At 38.6% G+C, this 17,572-nt stretch overlaps 1 protein-coding gene across 5 annotated transcripts in view; it reads left to right on the top strand.

Moving 5' to 3' along the window:
* PPP3CA (protein phosphatase 3 catalytic subunit alpha) overlaps positions 1 to 17,572 on the top strand; it is a 310,748-nt gene that overhangs the window by 247,714 nt on the left and 45,462 nt on the right. For all 5 annotated transcript variants that reach the window (XM_079712539.1, XM_079712538.1, XM_079712535.1 and 2 more), the window contains exons 7-8: positions 7,959 to 8,036; positions 10,442 to 10,536. In XM_079712539.1, the coding sequence (XP_079568665.1) occupies positions 7,959 to 8,036; positions 10,442 to 10,536 (173 nt within the window). The remainder of the gene's footprint in view (positions 1 to 7,958; positions 8,037 to 10,441; positions 10,537 to 17,572) is intronic.

Raw genomic sequence — 17,572 nt, forward strand, 5'->3', positions numbered from 1 at the left:
TTGTTGAAATATATCAAAGCCAAGTGTTCAATTTTTCAAATCTGGTGTCAAATCCCTAATTATACCAGGAATGTTTAAATTACTTATTTGATACCACTGAGTTGTGCTTCAATAATACAATATCAAATAAAATATAAACCTCTTGATTTCAATATTAAGCCATATTGCATTCATCTTTTTTTAATTCATAGTATAACATTCCTCTATTAGTTTTCTGAGTCAGCTGTTCAAATATATTCTAAATAAAGTCCTGTACTGAACTTATATAAAGTTATGGTATTTTTTTTGTTTTGTGAATATAGACACAGATGTGTTTACATCAGACATAAAGTCCATCAACTAGATAATGGGAGGATTATGCGTGTTTTCACACTTTTGTTCTCACCAAAATTATTATTTAACTCCTCTCATTAGAGGTTCTTAAGAGATAATGATCGCTAGCCATGAGAAATGCTGACTGTCAAAATCTATAGCCTATGTACTCTGAGAAATGGCAGAGCAGTGTGGATTTCTTTATCTGAAGAGAAAAATGACTCACACATTCTCCTAGAGCTTTTTGATTCTTTTGTCTTTAGTTATATCTTGAAGGTGTCAAGGCATCCTCTGTGGTCATGGTTTATAAAGCTGATCTAGAGGGGCACAAAGGAACAATAAAATTAGTAAAAGAACTCGGTGACAATTACCTGTTTGAGTTATTGGCAGTTAGTTTGATCCACAACTCCCAGTTTTATTTCACATGTGTCTGTAGAGTTTGTATATTTAATTTGCTATGCCACCCTGTCCATGATCTAATGTATTATCTGGGCCATGATTTAAATAAAATGAAGTTATATGGGCTTCCCTGGTGGCGCAGTGGTTGAGAGTCCGCCTGCCGATTCAGGGGACACAGGTTCGTGCCCCGGTCCGGGAGGATCCCACATGCCGCGGAGCGGCTGGGCCCGTGAGCCATGGCCGCTGAGCCTGCGCGTCCGGAGCCTGTGCTCCGCAGCGGGAGAGGCCACAACAGTGAGAGGCCCATGTACCGCAAAAAAAAAAAAAAAGAAGTTATACAGATAGATGCATCTGTAAGAATTTGCCAATGCTGCTCATGAGTTATAGAAGACAGTCCATGTAACAGAGAGGAAGGAATCCATAAGAACTCTGCTTTTGCCCCAGTGCTACCATCATCTTTAGAACCTTAGACCAGAGTTTGCATACTCAATGCCTATAATGTTCAAGTAACTAAGATGCTTGAAGCAGCCACGCACTAGAGTATAAAGGTTCGTGAGGATCGTGACAAATCAGAGGTAAAATTTCATTTTCATGGAGACCAAATGAAACTGTCAGCCAGATTTGGTGCTTTGGGTTGTTTACCTTGGAGGCATCCTGTAAGCTTTGTGTTCTAGGTATAGCTTGATTCAGAAGAAGTGAGTTAAACCAGCCATTTTAAAGTTCCTCTATGTGCTGAGATTTGAAGAATATCTTGACGGTCACTTAAAACGTGTTTTTGAAGCTACAAATGGCAGCTCACTCAAATCACTACTGCTCTCTTAATCACAGATCAACAGCCTTTCTTCTGTTCACAAGCTGCCCAACCTCTCTTCTACAGTTGACACTCTTGTCCACCCCTTCCACCTTAAAATGCTCTGGGTCCTCCTTTTCCCATATCCTGATTCTCCTCTGACGTATCAGGCAGATCCCTGACTCTTCTCGTGCCTCTTTCTTTGTCTTCCTCCTGCTCTTGACATTTTTCTTCACACTGTTCCCAGGAACCTCATCTATTCCCTTAGCTTCACTGTAAACTTTGAACTCTGTGGTTAGATTACCAGATCTATGTCTGGTCCCTTTGTCTCATTATCTCTCCTGAGCTCGAATTCTCTATGCCTAGTTTTCTGCTGGAATTTTTATCTTAAATATTCCGTTGTCACCTTATCCTGAACTCACCTTGCCTGAAAAGGTTTATTATTTACCTTCCCACTTGCTTAATTCCCACTGGAGATTTCTCCTGGTTTTTCTGTTTCTATTAACAGTTCATTTTCCCAATCACACAGACTAGCAAATACCTTTGCTTTTTCTTCTTGTGCTGAAATCACCACCAACCAGTCATCATGTCTTACTGACCCTTTCTTTAAAATATAACCAGCATCTAGACTATCCTGCCTTCCCTCCCTCCCACTCTGAGTTCAAGACCTTCATTTTTAGCCTGTCGAAATCACACCTGATTTCACAGCACCTTCCTATCCCCTCCCCTCAATTCACACTGTTCCATTCATGGATAACCTTTTGAGAATTCATTCATTCATTCATTCATTCATTCAATTATTTAACAAATATTAGCTGAGCACCTACTATACATGCCTTCTGTAAGGTTTTATAGGTACTCAAAGTCCCCGCCTTTGAGGGAATGACAGTCTAGTGGCAGAGACCAATAAATAGAAACTGATAAATTGCAAGGTGAGTAGTTCTGTGATAAATGTGGAGGTTATCTCTCACATACACACACAAGGATGGATGGGGTTTAAGGGACTACTCATGGTGGAAATGTTATTAGACCTAAGTGTTAAAGGATGAGTAGAACATACCCAACCAGAATCCGTGGGGGAGGCTCTTGAAGGCAGGGAAGTGACAAATATGAGGAAGATTAAAACTCTGGGAATTCTAGAAAGATGACTACCCAAATGGTCTCACTTTACCCCCAATCCCAAATTACAGGTAGCTGCTTTGGTATACACTAAAGCTGAACCTTCATATAACTAAGCTATTCTACTCCTATTTTTATATCCACTAGAAATGTGTACACATGTGTGCCAAAAGACATATACAAGATTGTTCATAGCAGTAGTATTCATAATAGCCAAGAAATGGAAACAACCCAAATGTCTGTTTAGTAGAATGAATAATAAACTGTAGTATATTTATGCAGCTATATGCAGCAACTGAGAATGAAAAAAACTGCACAAAACAACATGGATCAATGTCACCAGTATAATAATGAGTGGAAGAAACCAGATACTAAAGAGTGCATACTGGGTGATTTCATTGAAATAAGAGTGCAGCATTAGAGAAACCAAGTCTATAAGGTTAAAAGCCAGGATGGTGGTTACCCTTAGTGAGGTGGTGGTGACTCGAAGGACATATGAGGAGTTCAGGTAATGTTCTTTGTCTTGATCTTAGCGCTAGTTACAAGGGTGTCCACTTGTAACTGTCTGATTGGTGCAATTTTCTGTAAAGATGTTATACTTCAGTAAAAAGTTTGCCTTAAATAAAAATTGCTCACTGCTCTTGAGGCAGCTGGCAACCAGGAGCAAGTGAGGACTTAAGCTCTGGTGAAGCTCTGGCAGGAAGAGTTGGGGCCCTTCCAGACTTGATCCCTAGTGAGCAAAGTGAAATTAGTTTGGAGAACCTGGGGCAAAGAAAAAAACACAGCAAGTCTTAGGAAAAGATAGGCCTGACAGCATCTGGGCAGTGCCAGGACACCCCAGGGCTAGGAACCCATTGCTAGGCCCCAAGACGCAGAGGAGGAGTTGGGCAGGGGGGCGAGTCCTCCATACTACCAGGCTGAGAGTGGGTGAGGCACCAAGGAGGCGGGTGGAGGCTTTCTCTTGGTCCATTGGCAAGGGATTGCAGGCTGCCTGCCTCTGCTTGGCTGAAGCCAATGAGGGCAAGAAACCCTCTGCATCTCGCACCTGCATAACTGCCCCTGTTGAGGCTCCTCCAGCAGTTGTGTGTGAGCTTCAGTAAGCTGACAAATTGCTGCTGAGCATTTAGAATATGAAGGCAAATAAAACAGTGTCTGTCTGTTAAGGCATTCGCTATTAACGGAGAGCAGATGTATAAACATAAATTACACTACAGTGTGGCAAGTGATGTATTAGATTCATATGTTATGGGAACATGGTGGATGTAGCAATTTTATGCACCTCAGGGTGAGGTAGGTTTGAAGGGCAGGGTTCACAAGTGATAACTTAGCTGAGGCTTCGCAGAAGAGTGGGCCTTTGCAGAGGAACAGGCAAACTCAGGGAAAGTATATGCAAAGGCATAGAAGCATAAAAAGGCATTTGAATAATGCCTGCTGGCTATTATCATGGTTAAAGCATCTGAAATCTACAAGATTTATTTCAAGGTCTAAAATAGAGTTTAATATAGCCAGAAACAAAAATAATAAGAGAAGCAATAGAATGAGTCTAAGAATAGCTGTTTACTCTAATGCCCAGCCAGTTTTTCTATTATTTCTCACATTTTTGTCTTTTCTACTTTTTTTACCTTTGTTCATGCTCAGTCTCCTCCCTATTCCTCTCCTTCCTTCGGTGGAGTTTAACCCCTTACCTGTCTGCTAATCCCCATAAGTTATTGCCTCTAAGGTCTAACACAAGTCATAACTAATAAATGGAGCAGCTACTGCTGGAATCTGGGGTTGCTGACTCACGTTCTGTGGCACATTCGTACCTCCACACTGTGGTGGTGAGGAGACAGATAGGAGTGGCTGAATGTCTACTGCCATGGGCCAGGCACTGGGCTAGGACATCTATGTATATTTCTACTTCATTTAATCTTCATCTCAATTCTATGAAATAAATAATACTGTCTGCATTTTTGAAAATGGGGTAATTCAGGCTCAAAGAAGTGGAATAAGAACCCAAATCTAAGGATCCTTACTATTCCATGGAAATTTCCACCTCCCTTTCTACTCAGAGAAGATGCATTTTCTAGTGCTTAAGGGATAATCATATTCGAATAGAAAAAAACCCAACATTTTCAGACTACAATAACTTCTTTCCCAAATACAGCAACGCATGCTGGTAAATATCACAAAGCTGAAAGCATCACTGGCCTTCACCAATCCTTGAAGCAAGTGTCGTTACAAGACGTGTTCAGGACATAGGGTTAAAAAAAACTGTTACAGCAGAATCACTCATACAGTTAGACTGTGCCTGACAAGGGTACCCCTGTGGAGGGGGATGAGTGGGGCTGAGATTCAGCCCGCCCTCTGCTCAGAAGGCCATGGCCCCGGCTTGAGCTGATCAGCCTGGAGGAGGAAAGGCTCTTTCTTCTTGGTGGGCCCAGAAATGTCACCTTATTAATGAAAAGAGAAAGGAAAAAAAAAAAACTACTACAAGATAGATATTTTTCAAAAAGATTTCCTCAGACCCACATGCTTTCTTTTTTGCTTTATAATTTCTCTACAAAACTTTACTATTTTATCTTTAATGTAGTTTTTTTAATTTAAAAAATATGTTTTACCTTGCTACCTAGATTATATCTTCAGGACAGAAACCATGCCTTGCACTTATCATACCACCCCTCCCTGTGTCTCATAACAAATGGAAAGAAAATCACCAATTAGTGTTTGATAAATTATTGGTGAATTAATGATTTTCCAACTCTCTCTGTGATGTTAAGGTGTTCTGAACTCTGCTTTTCCTACCATTCTACATGTATCTTTTTTAATGCTTTTCAGCTGAACACTTTGTGGTTTATCATCATTTCCATTAAAAAGCATAAAAATGTGGTAGTGGGTTTTTTCCTAATATTGTTCAAGAAATTATTATTTAGAAAAATGTTTGTAATTCTTAGAAAGTTCGAGTATTTGAGTATGCATGCTTTTACATTTCTAAAAATCTTCTTCAAAATGAATTCGCTCAAAGTAATCAAGTGTTCCTCACTTAAAGCTATTAACCTAGCAAATTAACCTAGGTAGGTTAATTTTATCTTCTTCAGATTTCCATTAAAAATAAGATGTATATTTCCATGGGGGAAAAATTAGCTTAAACACATAAAGGTATCAAATTTAACATGAAGAAAATATATTAAAATTATGTTTTCATAAGACTAGGTAACTTCTTCTAAAAGGAAAAAAATAGATAAAAAAGAGCAACCAAGCCCTTTGCACAAGGGAAAAAGTGACAAACATAGACAAACAAACTCTGTCTTACAGTAGTACAACAAGGCAGTAGTGTCTTTCTAAAGAAGCATTTTGAGGGCACAAGAAATGTAAGTACTCTGCTTAAAGAGATAGGGAAGGAACATTTATTGAATGCCTCCGCTACTCTGTCACCCTTTGGCTGGGCATCTTGTAGCTAATATGTACCAAGCAAATGTGCTATTTTTGGAGACCAACCAGTGTCTCTGAAATTAAGGTCTCTTTTGTTGACACACTGATCTGGAAAAGTGATATACTCACCTTTTCCCAAAGTAGAACAGAAGTCTTTGACGGCACATGTTGGCCAACTCTTGATCTAGGTACCATGTGGACACGTTTCCATGTAGACACTCTGGGTGGGCCATCTCCTCCAATTTGTAGATCATGCTAATGTTCATCAGTTAGGTGGTTTATTTATTGGGATGACCTGGGAACACTAGGAAGGGAAGGTGGCATGGATGTCTCCTCTTTCTCTATCCCTAGCAAATCGCTAGAATATTCTAGAAGACACATGTGCACGCACACACACACACACACATGTGCACAAATATGTGTGCACATGTTGCACATGCACAAAGACTATTTTTGATTTCAGATCACACTTTTGCCAAAAAACTGAATCCTTTTTATAATCAGTATCTCTACAGTGATATGCCATCTTAATGGTATTTTTTTCCTCTTCATCAGAGAATTCCTACAAAATCTGTAGCATAGAAATGATTTTCATCTTCTCTCTTTTTTAAAATTATTTGAGTGACATATATTATTTCCCCAAAGAGCTATTTTTATAATTGTGAACTGTTTCCTATAGTATATGTAGTTTAGGTTCTAGTGAATATCTGTAGGTTGTTTATATTTAAACAAGCATTGGTTGCTGTCTCTTGATTTGAACTATCTAAAATTTATTCATTTTTATGATATACATTTTTCTCATTAAAAATTCTTGGAGCAGAGATAAAGTGATTGCAAAAGGTCTTTCAAGTTTAGTTTGTAATTTGAATTTCATTTTTAATGAAGTTTTTGTCTTTGGTTTTGAGACTTTCTTAACAGACAAAATCATATTGATTGTATATTTGATATTTTTATTAAGTCACAGGAAAGAATGTCTTAAGATAAAATTCTGTTGGTCACATTTAAAGTACACATTTTTAAATCTTGTGGATTTCATAATTCTGTTTATATTTTGAATGATATAATCAGTTGATGTACCCATAAAGAAGTTGACAGTTTGACTTTTCAGAAGACTTACTCTCTCCCACTCCCTAGCAAAGTCCTGTCTGTCAAGCTCTCAAACAGTCACCCAAATACAAATAATGCTATATTTGAGAAAATTGGGATTTACACTTTAAATTCCACTCTCATGTTATATTTATGTTTCAGTTCACTTTGTGTTTAGATGTAGACTTAATAATATTGATTTTCTCTATGAGTTGGATACTTTTCTAGTGTCGTTATATAATGACAGCATTCTTTTTCCAATTCACACACCTCCAGCCCTTTAAAAGTACAGCTATAGGGAATTCCCTGGTGGTCCAGTGGTTAGGACTCAGCGCTTCCACTGCAGAGGGCCTGAATTCGAACGCTGGTCAGGGAACTAAGATCCCTCAAGCCATGCGGTGCAGCCTAAATAAAGAAAGAAAGAAAGAAAGAAAAGTACAGCTATAGGCAGATGCAAACTATTATAATGGAATGGATAAACAACAGGGTCTTACTGTATAGCACAGGAAACTATAGTCAATATACTGTGATAAACCATAATGGAAAAAAAATTAAAAATAATGTACATGTGTATGTATAACTGAATCACTTTGATGGACAGCATAAATTAACACAACATTGTGAGCCAACTATACTTCAAAAAAAAAACAAAAGTATAGCTATAGGTACTTTTTCTGCAACAGGGGAAAACCTGTCCTTAGAACCAAGAGGCTTGTTTCATGAATGATACATGTTTGATTATACTTGATCCAATCACATAAATCTGGATGTTACAGATAAATGTGCTACTCTTGATGATTTCATAACAGATGCTTTTCTCTTTTCTTTTTGTCTCTGGCAGTTACCCGGCTGTATGTGAATTCTTACAGCACAATAACTTGTTATCCATACTTCGAGCCCATGAAGCCCAAGACGCAGGGTGAGCAGTTTTGTGGGTTTATGAAAACCATGCATTGCCCTTTGTCAGTCCCTCATATGCTCAGCCGTGGAGGTTCCCTTTGCCAAGCTCTCTCCCTGAAGGAATTAGACCTAAAAATTGCCTTCTGGTGACACAGATATGGCAGGGCCCTGGGGAATAAGTGGTTGCAGATATGCAGTAAAGTCCCCTTTAAAGTCCTTTCATTTTTAGCTTGAAGAGGTAGAATTTCCACCTGGCTGTCTTGAGCACTGTGGGGCCACCTCCTTTTATTTCTTTCAATTCCTGCTCTTACCATTGTCCCATAAGTGAGTAAATTGCCAGCTCCTTTTCAGTCTTGGTTGGCAGTGTGGATGAGAATTACACATACGTATTTAACAGATATTGCATGTTGTACTCTTATTTAAAGAGTATCATTCCTGATCCCAAGTTTTAAAGGGCAAAAACAAGAGACATTCAAATGATGGGGAAAATCCTATATCTAACTAACGAATGCATAACATGATTTTGTAATATCTGGTAAATTTTAAAAATGTAAACTGATTCTAAGGGTTTAGAAATCTAAAAAATATCAGATATGCACTTTGATGGTACATTAAATCTACATTTGGGAGACAGGCATAGGGAGAAATAAGCATAATTAATTCTAGGATTTGAAGTCCAATACCCTTCCCAGTAAGCTCCACTGAAAGGCATTGTTTTGCCTTCAAAAGCTTAAGCTCATTCCTTCATATTCTAAGTTTTCTGAAAAGGAGGAACATTTATTTTTATAATCTGTGTACTGAAATTGGGAATTCAGATGCCTGCATTCTGAAGTAAGCCCATACCTGTGATGATTCTGAATCAAGGCAGATCCTGTTGTTTTCAAAATTAGCTTTTTTCAAGCAATCAATCAGCAAGTATGAACTGATCCAATATTGTGTGCTCAGTGCTCTTGTAGCTGATGTTCGCAGTAACCTATTGATATACCCAGCCCATCAGGTGCTCAAATAATTTTTTTCACTTTTCAGGGCAGTGGTGTCACCATTGCTTTTTGGCTGACTGTCCCAACTGAACATGTTAAACAGATTTATCTTAATCCCATGATAGACCTGAAGTCCATCTGCTTATTTAAAAACAGGTTAAGTGTGTCGATTAAGATCAACAAGTATATTTGTTTAAAATGAGCAGTTGACTGATTCATTGGGGAAAGTTGAGATTATGTCATCCAGATTCTTTGTTTTTATTTGTTATCAAGTAGGCATAATCAGCCACAGTTTATAAAGTCAAGGTACTAGGATTAAGAGTGTCACTCTCTTTTCCATTCTGATTTTTTCCCCCAACAAAGCTCAGTTCCATAAGCAGAATAAATACTTCTAGGATATTTCAAAAGATTTTTAAGGGGATATTTTCTCTTGGGAAAAGTAGTATCAAAATATTCGTAAAATTATAAATTTTAAGGTGGTTATTTAATCTATCTAAAGGTACTATTTGAGGCCTGTTTAGAACCCAGCTAAATTAGGCATGATTAGTCTGCCAGAAATAACTGATGCAGAAGAACCAAGGAATGATAAAATTTTGTTTTGCACTTTAGGAATTTTTCTAAACTAATATTCCTGAAATCTGTCACATAGAAGTCATGCGATACATTTTCACCTTGATGGAAAAGAACCAAATCTCCTGTATTATTTTTTGATTTGAGGACTAGAGTCCTATTTTTGTCTCAGCGAAAGAAAAGTAACTGGATTGTTAATTTATTTCCAAAGATCTTGCAGAGGCTTCATTACTGATTGATTAAATATTTCCCTGCTGAGCAATAATCTTTGACCTATAGACACCAGAAGAGATTGGTAATAAATAAAATTCTAAAATAGAAACAGTTTCAGCTCATAAAACCCATAGATTTAACCAGACATTCTATGAAAAGCAAATCACTTGGTCTAGGCAAAATGGATTTATATAACCATAACAGAATATTGTTACAAATAGAATAATCAGCCTGGTTATTAGTGGTAAAGTTTTGTATATTACTCTGCTTATTTAATCTATTTAGGTGAAAAATATTGGCAAACTTCTGAAAAACATGGTAGGTACAGGTATCTGTGTACAAAAAGTAGCCTTTGTCCTCTCTATTGAACGTGGAAAGGAATTCTGATTTTTCACTGAATTCCACTCTCCCCCAGGTCTGCTAAACTTAGAAAAGACCTATTTTGAAATTGTACATATGACTGTGTGTTTCCATTGTCACCCTCAAAATGAATTGATGTCTGTGTATAACAGACTTCAGAGCGAAAATTTTTAGTGCCTCCATAATTGAATTCTCTTTGAATAGTAAAACTTAACTTTAATTTTCTATTTCTAAATGTCTATTTTGATATCATCTTTTTTCCATACTTAGCCTTGTTTTGACTTGTATTTATTGTTTTTAGGTACCGCATGTACAGGAAAAGCCAAACAACAGGCTTCCCTTCTCTCATTACAATTTTTTCAGCACCAAATTACTTAGATGTATACAATAACAAAGGTGAGTGTTTTCAAATCCCAATTGGAGTTTTGTATAGTATGTGTTATAACTAAGTTCTCTTTTGGTTTGGTTTTAATTAAGCATTTTTAGTCATTCTTTTTCTCCTTACTTTTTCATTTATTGTTTGATGCAGATTTTGTGATTATCTTCAAAGTTCCAGATTCAGTTGGTCAGAGGTGGGAGCCCAGGCACTGTTATTTTTTATTTGTTCTCTAGGAGATTCTAATGTAAAGTAGGGTTGACAGCTACTGCTATGATAGGTATAGGCTTTAAAAGAAAGAATAATTGAAAGAAATCCAAAATCACACTTCTTAAGAAGGATAGGGATTTAAATAAGAATAGTGTGTCTGCACATGTAAAGCATTGTGAAAAATAAGCAAAAAGAAGCTATAGCTTGAAATTTAAATTCAGATTTCATCTGTTGAGCACCTACCATGAGTCAGACCTTGTGACAGGTATGTATTCATTTATTTTTTAAAAATTGAATTAAACTTTAAAGTAAATATCATTTGCCCCCAGAGTGAGTCTCTATGGTAATTGCCTTGCCCAAGGTCACTCAGTTAGGTAGTGATGAACTGGCAACAAACCGACATCACCTGGCCCAGCATCCTGTACTTTCTTTCTGCAACGCTGTACCTGTGGCCCAAAAGAGACCAGGAAAGGAGAGGGCATTATTCACTGACTAAGGAAGAGAGGAGGAGCAGGGGCCACATTGTTTTCTTTCATAAAGGTAATCTCTTTATGAAAGGAAATGATGTGAGGTGTTAGAGGTGTGGCAGAATGAAGGAGAGAGTGTGAAACAGTCATTAACCCTCATTGGCATTGGTCTGGATAGTGTATATGCAGCATTTCTGTGTGGCTTTCTGAGATTAAGAGAAATGAAACAGAAAGAAACCAATCAAATAATACATGTGGGGCTTTCCTGGTGGCGCAGTGGTTGAGAGTCCGCCTGCCGATGCAGAGAACGCGGGTTCGTGCCCCGGTCCGGGAAGATCCCACATGCCGCGGAGCGGCTGGGCCCGTGAGCCATGGCCGCTGAGCCTGCAGGTCCGGAGCCTGTGCTCCTCAACGGGAGAGGCCACAACAGTGAGAGGCCCACGTACCATAAAAAAAACAAAAAAAAACAAAAAAACAGACAAATAATACATGTGAGGTCAGATATAGGCCAGGAGAGGCAGGAAAAGACAGCCTTATCTCTGAGCCAGTCTGAAAACTCCTGGAATTGGGAGCCATTTCCATGCCTCTGCGAGTTGTGAGAGGCAGCTTCCTGTCCTAGGCTGGTGTCCAGGCTGCCTTCCCAGGCACCTGCTTGGTGTCCTCCATCCTTATGAATAGGTTGTTACCTTCGTTTCACGCCTGCATTCCACTTTCCCCTTGGGAAGTGGGTCTCTCCCTTTGCCTGTACCCCGATCTCCTGCTTCGCACTTTCCCACCTCCTGCTGAGGCCTGGACACTGAGGCCCGTACCTTCTGGATCTGTCAGGGATCCTGCTCCAAAGGGCAAACCACATGTCACACTTCCCAATCTCTACCTCTCCCCAGAGGAATCTGTGCTGTCCTACAGATACAGTATATGAAGGTCCAACCCCTGTCCCCATGGCTCAGAGAGTGACCCCTGCTGGCTGGAGTTTGCTCTAGCTGCACAGTCTGTTTCATTGCCATTTTGACTCTGGGGGACCCTCCCCTGTGGCCTTGGAGCGTGGTTATCAGTAGCCACAACCATGGATGGCAGCATGTGAGGGATAGTTGTCCCCCTTTTCTTACTGCCTAGTTCCTAGAAAAGAACTTGCCCTTGGTTCTCTGTGGCAAGAAGCATGCAAAATCAAGTAAAACATGTTCTCTGCATATCAAGTGCTTATCAACTAGTTGACGGAGCAAGACATCTGGATGATTTCATGAAAATGTAAGACAGTGTCATTAAGTAAAACCAAGAGAGTCAAACGCTAAGTACATTCGACAAGGGGTGATTTTTCTAGAATGATCAGAGAAGGTCTTATTTCAGATAAAATACGATCTGGACATGGAAGAATGGTTAACGTTTGATTAGAAAGAGGAAAAAATAAAGTCAAGGCCAGTGTTTTTGCAACTTTTTTATTTTTAAGCAGCAAAGACTTTGTTTCTTCATCTGCAAACAAAATCTCAATCTTGAAGCCTCTTGTGTAAAATCAATAAGAAGTAGTTCCCTTTGGTTGGATAAGGCTTCTCCATCTTGCCCCAAAAATTCCCCTTGGTACCTACAAGAAATGCAAGAACTCAGTAGGTTGTTTTGCATGTCCCACCATGATCCTGTTATTTACCAGAAGTATATAAAATATGAACACTTATGTTTTTGTTGTTTTATGGCATTAAACTTTTTTTCTGTTACACCTAGTGAAGGCAGTGCTCAAATGAATAATTTTCTTGACAGAGACTGATTACTAAATGAATAATTTTCTTGACAGAGACTGATTACTAAGTAGCATGTACTATACTTACAAGTTTTTTAAAAATTAAAAAAAAAACCCTCAAAACAGGAAAGAAAAAAAAAAAAACGAAGAGAAAGAGAAAATTGAGATTTTTAACTCCATGAAAACAGATCTAGCCTTTTTCCATCCATCACAATGCTAGGCAATGCAGTTTTGCTTGAGACCAATAGAGATTTCTCGAATAAGATGTGCATTGCTTCTTTGTCTGTGGTTCTGATTTAACAAGGCAGGAACTTAAAAAGCAATAGACATCAGTGCATTGCTATCTTTGAGGTTCTGTGCTTCTTTCACTCTGCCTTTAGGGCAGATCACAATCTCTCGGGGAGGGGATAGAAGCATTTCATTTTGGGAACCTTTTCATAAAAGAAAAAAATTCTCCTGAGAGAAGAAGATAAACTGATAGGAAGAAGAAAGATATATTCTTCAGTTTGAGCACAATTTCAAAAGACTTTTGTGTAAAATCTCTGAAGCACTTTCAAGCTATTACGCTAGCACTGTGTACAGTATGTGGGACTGGGAGTTCACTGCTGAAGGGAGGATGACTGTATTAGAATAAAATAAATGTTAACGAGAACTTTAAAAGCCAGTGCAATAAAACTGGGTTGCAAGCACCTTCAGAACACAATCAGTGGAAAGAAACAGCCATGAAGAATCTCTGAGTTAACCATTTGATTCTTAGAAAACAGATGACCATCAGGACCTCTGGGATTATAACCTAGTAGTTAGAGTGTGATTTGATTTTTAAAATTCCTGCGAATTAAGGAAGCAGTAATAGCTCTCTGGCAAAATGAAAGAATAAGAAAAGAAATAGGTTTATTCTGCCATCTTTTTTTTTAATTGAAGTATATTTGATTTACAATGTTGTGTTAGTTTCAGGTGTACAGCAGAGTGATTCAGTTATACCTATACATATGTATTCTTTTTCAGATTCTTTTTTTTTTTTTTTTTTTTTTTTTTTTTTTTTTGCGGTACGCGGGCCTCTCACTGTTGTGGCCTCTCCCGTTGCGGAGCACAGGCTCTGGATGCGCAGGCTCAGCGGCCATGGCTCACGGGCCCAGCCGCTCCGCGGCATATGGGATCCTCCCAGACCGGGGCACGAACCCGTATCCCCTGCATCAGCAGGCGGACTCTCAACCACTGCGCCACCAGGGAGGCCCTCTTTTTCAGATTCTTTTCCCTTACAGGTTATTATAAAATATAAAATTATTATTACAAATTATTATAAAATATTGATTAGAGTTCCCTGTGCTATACAGTAGGTCCTTGTTGGTTATCTATTATATATATATATATAGTAGTGTGTATCTGTTAATCCCAAATTCCTAATTTATCCCTCCCTCCTTCCCCCTTTAGTAACCATAAGTTTGTTTTCTATGTCTGTGAGTCTAGCCTGCTGTCTTAAAACCGATAATAGTCATATGATCAGCTTCATGTTTAAATGTCCAATCGTTCGGATTAGTAGTTCATACCTGCCTGCAATTAAAAGCAGCTTTCAGAACGCAGTGAGGACTGTACATGTCCCCTCCCCTATGTCAATCCCCATCTCCTGTGTTAATCCATTCAGTTCTTACCCTTTCCAGTCTGCATTAACACAGGCAAACAACTTGCCCCTCTTCCTGCTTCGGTTTCCTCACTCTGACAAATCCTGCTTAATTACTCCTGCAAGATGCCAGGGCCAAAGATGTAGCTCTGAATCCCAGCTCTGCCGTGAAACAACTAACTCATCTAAAATTATGGGCATACAGTGACATCTCTGTAAAATGAGAAAAAAAACTTTTTGTGTGAATAATAGATGAAATTACTTTGAAACAAAATGTTGTGCACCATTAAGATATTGTCATCATTGAATATTTTATATTGCTCTAATTATGCCGTGTGTCAGTGTGGGGCTTCCCAGAAGCTGGCAGAATACTCTTCCTCTTCAGCTTCATAGTTATAATTTAACTTTATGGGTCAATCTACCTTCGTGACCGATCTCTCTGTTTCCCTCTGCATGAACCCTTTACTTTAGCCAAATTGTTCTGCTCACTGCCCTGAACAACTTTTGGCTTTCCTTTTGCCACATCTTTTGCCCACCCACTTCTTTTCATCTATATCTAGAATACTTGTCTTGCTCTTCTCTGCCCATCTAAATGGACTACACCCCCTCCAGTCTGTCTGTTGGTAGTTCTTCTCTTAACGCCTGCAATACCAATCATTTGCCCTTGTACTTAGCATTTACTTTTGCTTCTAGTTAGCTTTTCCGTGCATTCCTATAACTTCCCAATCAGATTATAGTTTGAATCAGGGGCTTTTTGATACACATTGTAAAGCCAAGCAGCATGCCTTTTACATGATAGGCAGCCAATACGTGCATTGATCAAAGCATTTTCTTTCTGGGAATTAATAGCCAGACAGTGCCCAAAAGTATCCTATCGGTGTTGACCCTCAGAGCTTTATCTGTCTTTAAATTACTGCTGTAACCAGTGTTGATTTCCCAGTTGGAGTTAAACATTTGCAGGGTACTTAGCACCTTTGAATTGTTTTTCTCCTGTGAAGCTGTAGCCCAAGGGAAAAGCGATTTCACAATTATCCAGATACACCAAACAGAAGAAAAATGCAGTCATGACACGTTGCTCCTGCTGCTGCTTCTTCTTCAAAATAATTTTCCATCTGTGAAAGTGACTTCAACCTCATCCACTCACCAACGTAACAAACCTTTATTGAGAACTTACTGTGTACCAAGTACCATGTGAGGTGCTAAGGATGTAAGATAAACAAGACAGACATGGTCTTTTTTCTAGTGGGGTTTATAATCTAGTAGTGTGATAGGCGTTAAAGAATTTCACCAATAATTATTTAAATATATTTGCAAAATCCTACAAAGAAAAGAGCGGTGTGAAAGGAGAGCGGAAATAAGCTGGTGGCAACAAAAAAAGCTTAACTGAGAAAGTGACATGTAAGCTCTCTTAGAGTGAAATCTCTCAGTGCTGAAAAACACAATGGCAGATGTGAACTCTGCTTTAAACAATTCGGTTTGGCCGAAAACTATAATAAACCTCTTTTAAAAAGTGTTTTAAACCTTGATGTAAACAGTTAAGTCCTTTGTCTCTCTAATGGTTATAACTGTGCTTCAAAAAAAATCTAAAGTGAATTGTAGTAGGTTTCCATGTGGTGCCAGTTCTCCATAGTTCAGATGAGTTGTCATACGGATAGGTGAGAGGCTAGATGGATGGATGGATGGATGCTACAGATATAGAGAAATATAAATATGTATACCAGGGGTATACAACTCAGTTCTAAGAAAATCTATTGACAGTAAAATTAAATAATTAAGTAAAATTTATTAAATGAAATGTATTTTGGAGTTGAGAGGAAAATCTAAATGACAACCAAACTAATACAGTGATCAAGACCAAAGATTAAAATGACAACCAGGAAAGAAATCAATTCAATGTTAAAGTAAGTTAAGGAAGAGAAGTTGGAAATCAGGTTTCAAGGATGGACAGGAAAAGCATTGTTTACAAGAATTTTGAGGGGTTTTCTTTTGCAAAAGTCTATGCTTTTTGATAGAAAAATACATATTATGATGTTTCGGACTTTTAAACTAGACAACTTGATAGATTTACTTATAAAAAGCATTTTAGTCTTACCAAAACTTGCAATTTCAGCATCCTCAAGTATTTCCCAGTCAAAAAGTAGACAGGGGCTTCAGGAAGATACCATTTATAAATTAAAAGATAATGTCTGACTTGGCAGGAAAATACCATCGTAAGGGAGGGTTGAATTAGTGAACCCAGGTAGGAGTCTGATTGGCAGTCGTGATGTGAACTCCAGGGGCAAATGCAGCATATCTGAAGCCAACTGGCTTTGAAGCCCCACCTTCCAGCAGGAGCTCTCAGCGCTCAGTGACACACCATTGACACAGCATGGTGTTGCCAGGCCTTACAATCTCATTCCCTGCTGCACCGCAGTCCTTTCACACCGGGAGCTTGTTTCACCATTCAGGAATAACTTCCATGAACTTAGAGATAACTGGAACCTGCCAGGTTCAGGAGCCAAATAGAACCAGCTAGATTCCGTCTTTGTCCTGCATGGGAAAGGGGCAGGGGGAGTCTCTGGAAGGGAGTAGCATCAGCGCCCAGGCAACCCTGAGTAGCACCTCTGCCTCTTTCTCTACAGCATGTTTAAACGTTTACTTCCCTGCGAAGACACCCACGTTTTATAACAAGGGGCCATTTCTGTAGAGTCTGAGGCCTGTCTTCAGCATGGGCATCACCTTTATCATTAACATATCCCTTTTTAAAGCATTTTTGGGGTATTTGCAACCATAGCCATAAATATGATCGCTAGTTGCTTTACAAATTGGATAAAATTAATCTAGAGACTTTGTCCAACGGCAACAGTTTTCCCAACCCTTACTTTATTCCGCTATCATCTCAAATCTAAAGGTCTTCTTAATTGCTCTTGACCGACTGTTTGGCCAGTTCACTTATTTCAATATAGAAAATGTAGATACTTAATCTTTCACTTCAGATTGTATTTACATTTAGATAAACTATAAAAATACCATCTATGGACTGAATGTTTGTG

Source organism: Hyperoodon ampullatus (genome assembly GCF_949752795.1).
Source record: "Hyperoodon ampullatus genome assembly, chromosome: 1".
Classification (NCBI taxonomy): Eukaryota; Metazoa; Chordata; class Mammalia; order Artiodactyla; family Ziphiidae; genus Hyperoodon; species Hyperoodon ampullatus.